Below are 9,682 nucleotides of genomic sequence, written 5' to 3'. Positions count from 1 at the left end.
GAATTCATACAAAATAGTCTTAAAAATTTGTGCTTTTTGTGAATTGTAATACTCTGGAGTGAAGCTCCGTCAATAGTGATACAATTATATGATTCCAAGGTACTAGATTATCCTATGTCAGGTGTTTGATTTGGCCAAGTGGGAAATCATGTGATCCAAAGTTTGTCACTTGTGTTATGGGATTTCAAATCCATCTATTTGTTAGAGCGTAGTAATATCTAGATTCTTATTGTTGATATAGTTAAAACACTAATTGAAAATTCATACTTCAACTTGTTGACTTTTCTCTGAATGGATCTCAGTTGTTAAAGCCATTTTTAATTGTTGAAGGACTGATTTTACGGCATGTTTGTTGACTTTTATAATTGGTTGTTAATTTTTTTCTTGATAATCTGTTCCGGATGTAACTGAACTTAAGATTTGTTGATTGTCAGCTCATTAAACAATTTAATTATTGATGATACTGTAATCTGCCATTTGACAAAGGAACATGCATAATTGCAGAAGGGAAACTTTAAGATCCTGAGCCTCCTACTATGGTGGGGTGAGGGTTTCTGGGTTTTTGAGTTTGTTGCAGCCAGATCTGAGAAAGAGAGAGGTGGGGATGAGGGTTGCGGTGGGGTTGGGGTTAGTGGGATTGTATTTTTGATTCCACGCTTGTGTTTATGTATTATGTTGAAGGAGGTTGTATTTTTGAATCTAGTTGGAAGATGCATGTGTTTGTGACGGATTATTTCCGTCACTAATTTGCTTTTTTCAGAATTAATGCATTGTCAGCGAGTTCCGTTTAGTCAACTGACGGAACTTAACGGAAGGGCCTCAATAGATCGTTCTGAAATCATGAGGGATGTTGACCGCACATTTTAAACACAGGGGGTGCAGATCGCACATTTGTGAAACATCAGGGACCCAAACTGGAATTAAGCCTATTATAAACTAACAAATGCTCTAACATAACAATGGCAAATGCTCTAACATACCAATGGCACGGTTGGATTCGTCTCGGCCTTCTGAATCCAACCGTGCCCTCAGAATCTGATTCTGAGCACTTCTGAAAATGAGTCATTTTCGGGATTCACGATTTTGGCCACTTCCGATCACCAACTTTGCTCTGATACCAGTTGTTGAGACCGGTGCGAGACGAGGAACATAAAGGAGGCAAAGATTTAACGTGGTTCGGCCTGAATGCCTACGTCCACGGAGGAGGAACATTGTATTCTCTTTAATACAAAGATTACAATCACTCAGCTCTCTGTCTGGCATCACACACACTCAGAGCTCTTATACAATTGCTTTCACAACTTCACCACACTCTAGTACCCAGAAACACTCTCTGGTGCTCTCTCGCTGGTACCCGAAGCTCAGCTCCCTCCTGGAACTGGCACCCTTTGGTGCACTACACTTGCACACTTTATTTATAGGCTTCAAAGAGGGGACAAGATTAATGGGATAGTTGGGTAGCTGATGTGCCTTGACTCAAAGGCTGGTTCTCCTTAAGTGGTGCTGAATTCTTGACTTTGGTGTCATGGACGGTGGCCACCATTGTTGACAATTACAATGGTTGTGTGTGAACTGATTTGGCCTCCATGACTTACAACCTTGGTTGGGAGGGACTATTCTAACACTAACAAGTGCCAGCACTCACTTCAAGATAAAAAGTAAACTGAATTATGCACGTTGATCGATCGGGATGAATGTGCTTTCATATTAACTCCACCAGTACACAAATACTGAAACACACAAAAGTGTCGTTGTACAAAGATGTAGAATATGGATATACAACACCAAAAGTCATCGAATTTTCTTTCACTTTCCACGTCCCTTTCTCAAGTTGTTTTATTCATTTGTTATTTCTGGCCAAAACAATAGAAACTTCCGCCCATTTGATTGCACCATTACATTAATCAATTCAAATCCCAATATAATGCACTACTTGATCATAATTCTCAATTATCATTATCATATTCATACAGTTTATAAATCAAAACCACCAACTCCAATCAACCCTCTCCTTCAAGATGCTCGCATACGACGTGTTTCTAAGCTTCAGAGGCGAAACCGGAACACGCTACTCCTTCACAGACCACCTCTACCATACACTGCTCCGCCATGGAATCAACGCATTCAGAGACTCTGAGAATCTCAGAACCGGGGAAGAAATCAGACCTGCACTTCTCGAAGCCATCGAAAACTCAACAATCGCAATGGTGGTGCTGTGTCAGAACTATGCATGTTCTGCATGGTGCCTTGATGAACTGGTGAAGATCATGGAGTGTTATGAGAAGAGAGGGAAACAGGTGGTGGCGGTTTTCTACAAGGTGGAACCATCTGATGTGAGGTATCAGAAAAACGGTTACGCGGCGGCCATGGCTAAACATGAAAGGAGATATGGAATGGAGTCGGAGAAGGTGAGAGCATGGAGGTCAGCTTTGTTTAGAGTCTGTGACTTGAGTGGTGAACACTGCAGGGATGATATGTAAGTTCTAAAATGTCTAATTATTATTTACTAGTTATTTTTCCCTATCACTAAATAAAATTTGTAGTAAAATTTATTTTTTTTTAGTAAAAACGAATGATAAAGATTTTAGATTTTAATATAGAACTGACATTAAAAAAAATCAAGAACTTTAAGTAATTGATTTATGTTCGGAAATATTTATGTTAAACTTAAAATTAATTTTGTGTAAGCATATCAAAATGAGTCTACCAAATTTACTCACCACGAGTTGGAAAAATAGTGAGTTAGGTCAAGCTAGATCACTTCTTGTTGAGTCTATGAAATCATAACTCGGTTCAACCCATCATGGGCTAATGAGTTAGGTGAGCTTACTCATTTTTATTTTAGAAAAACAATTAGCAAAAAACCATAAAAAGTACTATAATTCAGAAGAAAAATGAGTGGAAAAAATTAAAATTTTAATGCATCACTATGTGCAAAAAGTCATGTCTCATTAATAAAAAAATTGTCTATGAGGCTCTATTACAAAAAAAAAAACGAGTGGGGCTTACAAGCTAGCTCAACTTACCTAAGTTTCAACTCGTTTAACCCATTGAGTTAAGTGAACTGAGCAAAAAAAAAATTCATCTAAATATGAGCCTAACCCAATAAAAAATGGTTGAGCCGACCTGGTTCACAAGTCGGAGCACATTTTGACAGAACTAGTTTTTTGTGTGTTAGTTTGTAGTGTTGGTAAAAACTAAAAAGTATGTTTAAACGTGAAATCATTTAGATGAATATGCAATTTTTAATAAGTAAATTATATTTCTTGATTTGTTTTTTTTTTGTCTACATAATATATATATTCAATGGGATATTCTTTCACAAAAGCTAGATTTTGTCTATGAGCCCTGTTATAAAATAAATACACTAAATAGAATAGTATTCTGATCCTACAGGTATGAGTCTGAGCTTATTGAGAAGATTGTGAAAGACACCTCTGCTAAGTTACCTCCTGTGCCTTTTCAGACCAAAAATCTAGTAGGACTTGATTCTCGCCTTGAACAAGTGAAATCTCTTATTGATTCTAATGATGATGTTTGCATGTTGGGGATTTATGGAGTTGGTGGAATTGGAAAAACCACATTTGCCATTGATCTGTATAACAAGATCAGACATTGGTTTGAAGCTGCAAGTTTTATAGCCAATGTTAGAGAAAAATCAAATGAAAGCATTAATGGCCTGGAAGTTCTACAAAGGACACTTTTATCTGAGATGGGTGAGGAGACACAAACCATGATGGGTAGCACATTTAGAGGAAGCTCTGAAATAAAACGCAGGCTTGGCCATAAAAGAGTTCTTTTGGTTCTGGATGATGTTGATACTGTAAAACAATTGGAATCACTGGCTGGAGGATGTGATTGGTTTGGTCCTGGTAGCAGGGTCATTATAACAACAAGAGATGCAGATATTCTGCATAAGCATGATATTGAAATTAGAAAATATAAGATGGAAGAGCTAAATTATCATGAATCTCTTGAACTCTTATGTTGGTATGCCTTTAATATGAGCAAACCTGCACAAAACTATGCAAATGTGTCTTCTCATGCAGTAAGTTATGCAAAGGGTATTCCATTGGCTTTAAGAGTGATAGGCTCCAATTTGAAGGGTAGGAGTGTAGAGGAATGGGAGATTGAATTGCAGAAGTATAGGAAGGTTCCAGATGCTGAGATTCAAGGAGTATTGGAAATAAGCTATAATAGCCTCTCTGACTTGGACAAGAAAATTTTCCTGGACATTGCTTGTTTCTTCAAAGGGGAAAGATGGGATTATGTTAAAAAGATACTAGATGCATGTGATTTCTACCCAATTATACGAGTCTTTGTTAGTAAATGTCTAATAGCTGTTGATGAAAATGGCTGCTTGGGAATGCATGATCTAATACAGGACATGGGTAGAGAGATTGTTCGGAAGGAATCACCGTCAAACCCTGGTGAAAGAAGCAGATTATGGTCTCATAAAGAAGTTCTTGAAGTCCTTAAAGAAAACTCAGTGAGTATCTTTACTTTTTGTAACTAATCTTTTGTATGTTTTTTATACTTGTGAAAATTTATTAGTGTTCCTAGAATTTGAGTTAGTTCTAAATCAACTCAAAAACTAGCTAGAGATAAGGCTTGTTCTACCATTTATAATGACTTATTTAACCATCTTTCTAGAAATTTGATACCTTAAAAAGTGTTAACTCGCTGCATTACCATTAATTTCTACAGGGAAGTTCTAAAATTGAAGGAATAATGCTTCATCCCCCAAACCAAGAAAAAGTTCATGATTGGACTTATACTGCCTTCGACAAGATGAAGAACCTCAGAATTCTAATAGTTCGGAATACAATATTTTTATCTGGACCTAGTTATCTGCCGAATAGTTTGCGGCTACTCGATTGGAAGGGGTACCCATCAAAGTCTTTTCCGCCAAACTTTTATCCCCGCAGAATTGTCGACTTCAAGTTACCTCATAGTTCTCTCATATTGAAAAAGCCATTTCAGGTACAAAAATTTGCTCTACCTCTTTCATATTTAAACATGTGACTAACTAGCATGATTTATAACTTAATTGACTACGCTTTAATCATTTTAATTATATTCTGTTTTGTAGATATTTGAGGACTTAACATTAATCAATCTCTCCCTGTGTCAATCCATCACTCAAATTCCTAACCTTTCTGGAGCTAAACAGTTAAGGGTGTTGACAGTTGATAAATGCCAAAAACTGGTCAGGTTTGATAAATCCATTGGATTTTTGCCTAACCTTGTGTATTTAAGTGCTTCAGGGTGCACTGAGCTCAAAAGTTTTGTGCCAAGAATGTATTTGCCCTCTCTCGAAGTTCTTTCATTTAGCTTCTGCAAGAAACTTGCACACTTCCCACAAGTAATGCAAAAGATGGATAAGCCATTAAAGATTCACATGGTAAATACTGCCATTAAGGAGTTTCCAAATTCTATTGGCAACCTTATTGGGCTAGAGTATATAGACATTTCAGCTTGCAAATGGCTCAAATATCTATCAAGTAGCTTCTTCTTTCTTCCTAAACTTGCCACATTAAAAGTTGATGAGTGCTCTCAACTTGGAGAATCATTTAAAAGGTTCACAAGACACTCAGTAGCAAATGGCTGTCCAAATTTAATGATGCTTCATTTAAGCAAGGCTAATCTATCATATGAAGATCTTATTGCCATTCTTGGAAATTTTCCAAAACTGGAAGACTTGAATGTATCGCACAATGAATTTGTCACCCTCCCTCAATGCATCAATGGATCTTTGCATTTGAAACGTCTTGATGTGAGTTTCTGTAGGAATCTTATTGATATGCCAGAACTTCCTACTAGTATTCAGAAAGTAGATGCAAGACACTGTGGATCCTTAAGTTTAGAGGCATCAAGCATGCTATGGTCTAAGGTTTTACTACTTTCTCCTTTTTTTTATAACACATTCTCCATTATTAAAACAATGCAATATACATCAATCTGTAATAACATGCTGATGCAAACACACTAATATCTTTTAGTGTCACAGGTTTCCGCAGGGACCCGAAGAATACAAATTGTGATGCCAATGCTGAAAAGGGACATTCCAGAATGGTTTGACTGCATTTCCACTCAAGAGTCTCCGCTTTTATGGGCTCGCAAGAAGTTTCCCATTGCTGCTTTAGCATTAGTTTTCCAGGAAGTAAAAGAGAGGGACACATTTTCTGAATTTGAAGATGCTATAAGAATGTCAACTGGGTTCATGGGCTGGCACACTGTTAGCCTTCACTTGTTTATCGACGGCCAAGAAATATGTGGCAGAGATTACCACCATTTCACTGTTGGGGAAGATCACGTGTTATTATGTGATCTACGAGTTTTGTTTAGTGATGAAGAGTGGCAGGGTCTTGATGCAAGTATTGGAGATGATTGGAAGGTCATTCAAGTTCAATATCATTCAGACATGGTTCTGAGTAAATGGGGAGTTTATGCATACAAGCAAGAAACAAACATGGATGATATCCAATTCAGGCTTCCCAATCCCAACTCCATTAGGGATCACATGCAGTCATCCCTTTTGGTTCCAAATGTATCTGAAGAGAAAAGAATGAGATATATGCTGGAAAGTTTTAATCCAAGAGACATGTTTAACCAGTATTTGCCTCTATTAGAATCAGAAGGAAGTCCAGGGATTTCTGTAAAAATATATTTGAGATCCTTGAGGGAAGTTAAGGCAGAAATCAGAGAGAAAACTTCAGCATCTGCCTATGGAGCAAGTTTAAAACAAGAACATGAAGAATCTGTCGATGATGTGGTACAGATTTTAGAGATGATGAAGGAGAATATACCAAAACATGTTGCTGATTCATACCCTCAAGATTTGCAAGTTGCAGGAGGATTTGCCGAAAGAATATTGAGGGCACGGATAGAAATAATGAAGGAAAACGGGTTTGAATTTGGTATGCCTATCATTCTAGAGTATACTGATACCGGAGGAGATACATTGCGACGCATTTGGGGAGTCTTGGAGACAAAAGTAGGAGATCCATTTTTCAAAGCAGTGTTGAGGAGGCAAAATCAACTTTTGTGGGAATCTTGGTCCAGCAATGAAGATTCAAGCTCTGGATCTTCCTTGGAAAACCTTCGGGTAACCATTGTTGTATTGAAATGTCATTGTCCAGCTTCAGAGGAAACTTCAAGCTCTGGCTATGAGGAATCCTTGGAGGAAGGATACTACTGTCCTGAACTAGAAGAGTTAATGAGGAAGATAGAGCAAGACGCAATGAGCTTGAATAAATCTTACGGGAAAATGAAGGCATCTATTGTTCGAACAGATGAATCAATTTCAGAAAAGTATCTAGTGGAATCATTAGTGATCAGAAGGCTAGTGGCATTGAAAAGATTAACAATGTTTGGGGCTATGATCAAGTTCAAGAAAACACCTTATGGAATGATTAGGGTAGATGACGATCCTTTTGTCACTCTGAAGATGTGTATCTGGGGTTCAGCATTTGTTCTTATGGTCCTAATCATGTTGTTATTTTATCTTATGGTACGTGTGGGGATTTTTCTTTATAGGATACCAATAATAAGACAGTTTTTTGCGTGTGGTTGGTGGCTTGTCATGCAAATTCTTGTGGCTTGTAAATACTTATACTGGAGAATTGGTCAGATTATGAAAAGAAAGGAGAAGGAATTGTAGCAAATAGCAACAGAAGGTTTGTAACTTTGTGCATAAAAGTTATGTTGGTAGAAGGTTTATATCTTTAGTCCATAGCGGTCTGCATGTCTATAATAGTTGCATGGGGGGAGGATTTCTGCTGAAACATATTCAGGTTTGATCTTGATCTTTTCACATCATTGTATGTTCTCTTGCGACTCATTCTCATTTTCAGTTTTCCTGATCTCAATTATTTGTCCTTTCCTGAGAAATTTTTTATCCTATTAAAAGTTAATGTTGATTGTGGTTTCTTTTTGCTTACTTGCAATCCCCATTTCCTGAATGAAACTGCACAATTTGGATCATGTATAGGGATGGCTGAGGTGATTATTCATGATGATGGATGAGGAGGGTACAGAGTAGAAATAGAAGTGGAAGAAATCACCTTGGAATATTGTACAAGTGAGCAAAGTTCAGTGCAAAGTTTCTATTGTGTGTTATGTTCAATCGAATTATGATTTATAAAGATACTATTGATAGAATCAGAGTAAGTTCATTTGTTATAGTGAGTAGTAGCATTAAGCTAAACAAGTGATTTTAATGTTTGGTGATTTTGTTAGTCTGTCATACTGATAAAGTCCTAGTGAAGTTGTGTTGATTTTTAGATACATGCTATATTGTGCATAGAAATGAAAGAATCTGAATTGTCAAGAAGGGGTTCTCTTTCATTTTTTATCAAGAATATTCCCCAAAGTAGTATTATAAATAATATTCCCCATAATATGATTTTTTATCGAGTTCAACGGTGTAGTGTGATTCGTATAGTCAATCCCACTTAATGGGATAAGGTTTTTCTTGTTGTTTGGTTCTCTTTCATTTTGCTACTATATGGACCATTCTATACCTATACTATATGTACTTGATGGTATTATAGATTGGTGAAGTTGGAGCTGGACACAACCAGAATAACTTAGTGCTTAATCAAGGGTTTATCCATTTCAGTTTTTCATGTCATGTTATCATCAAAATTAAGTGTGTGTATAGATGAGCACTGTCAGAATTGATTATGATAAAAGTAATTTATCTTTGGATGTATTTGTGAGAAAAGTAATTTTCGTAAGATAAAGTAGTGCAATCCAGTTATTAAATTCCATAAAAAATGACTATGTACAGAAGCTAGGATTTGTAGCTTAATTCCATAATTCATTTTAGAACTAGAATCATTTGTGTAAGAAAACACCCGAACACCCAAACTTGATTCTATACTATTCCTAAACTTTGCAAATGTGGAACAAATTGTTACAGTTATGTTTGGTAAGATAAGCTTGTTGAAAGAGGAAAATCTACATTTTGATTCATACGGGGAAAATATGGTCACACTATTACCAGTTTGGCCAAATTCTACGAAATAAGAATCATGTTTGATCCAAGCTTGAGAGATGAAAGCTTATCTTAATAAGGGTTGATTTAGAGTCTTGAGAGAATAATATGGAAGTAGTTTTAAATCTCATGAAGCAAAGCAAAGCATTACACAGATTTCTCTGGCCAAAATTATCTTGATCAGGCTACTTGATCTTTGGCCAATAGCTGAAATTGTGTCATAACTTGTAAGCTTCATTTTTTGTGGAGGTGAGATTCAAGACATGATTTGACTCTGCTTAACTTTTCAGTATTGTCCTGCAGAGATGCATTCCTTCTACGATCATTCATGCATGCAATGGAGGTGTATTTTTTCCCAAAAATGATTCGTGTACACCATTAACGGGTAGACAGAATGATATAGGAAGAGAAGAGATTTAAGTGATGTGATAGGAAGAAAGAGATGGAAAGCAAAAATGTTTTATTGAGGAGTTGTTACTCTTTTGGTGTACATGAATAAGGACTATTCAACTAAAGTTTACCTTATTTTAAGGGATTAAAATCCTCTCTCTATTAACATATTTCTACATCTCACCAGTGAAATTGTGTCACTTGTGGGCTTTAAGCCCTCCACATTATAAAAAAAAAAGAAATTGTGTCGCTTTAGTTAAATGACATTTATAAACTTTCACGGATAGTTTT

At 36.5% G+C, this 9,682-nt stretch overlaps 1 protein-coding gene across 2 annotated transcripts; it reads left to right on the top strand.

Annotated features, from left to right (window-relative positions):
• The first annotated feature begins 1,946 nt into the window (after positions 1-1,946).
• On the top strand, positions 1,947-8,335 carry LOC130746030 (TMV resistance protein N-like). 2 transcript variants are annotated; one of them, XM_057598536.1, is made up of 6 exons: positions 1,947-2,476; positions 3,397-4,489; positions 4,708-4,983; positions 5,093-5,893; positions 6,011-7,796; positions 7,994-8,335. In XM_057598536.1, the coding sequence occupies exons 1-5, from the start codon at positions 2,019-2,021 to the stop codon at positions 7,661-7,663; spliced, it is 4,281 nt and encodes a 1,426-aa protein (XP_057454519.1). In that variant the 5' UTR covers positions 1,947-2,018; the 3' UTR covers positions 7,664-7,796; positions 7,994-8,335. The 2 variants fall into 2 exon arrangements, with proteins under 2 accessions (XP_057454519.1, XP_057454520.1); XM_057598537.1 differs by having other exon boundaries at positions 6,011-7,823.
• The last annotated feature ends 1,347 nt before the right edge of the window (positions 8,336-9,682 follow it).

The sequence above is a fragment of the Lotus japonicus genome, chromosome 3 (assembly GCF_012489685.1).
Source record: "Lotus japonicus ecotype B-129 chromosome 3, LjGifu_v1.2".
Lineage (NCBI taxonomy): Eukaryota > Viridiplantae > Streptophyta > Magnoliopsida > Fabales > Fabaceae > Lotus > Lotus japonicus.
This window is presented reverse-complemented; position numbering and strand designations above follow the sequence as displayed.

Coding starts and splice junctions, on each gene's coding strand:
- LOC130746030 (XM_057598536.1), top strand. CDS start 2,019: ATGCTCGCATACGACGTGTTTCTAAGCTTCAGAGGCGAAACCGGAACA. Junction 4,984..5,092: donor TATTGAAAAAGCCATTTCAG/GTACAAAAATTT, acceptor TCTGTTTTGTAG/ATATTTGAGGACTTAACATT. Junction 5,894..6,010: donor CAAGCATGCTATGGTCTAAG/GTTTTACTACTT, acceptor TTAGTGTCACAG/GTTTCCGCAGGGACCCGAAG.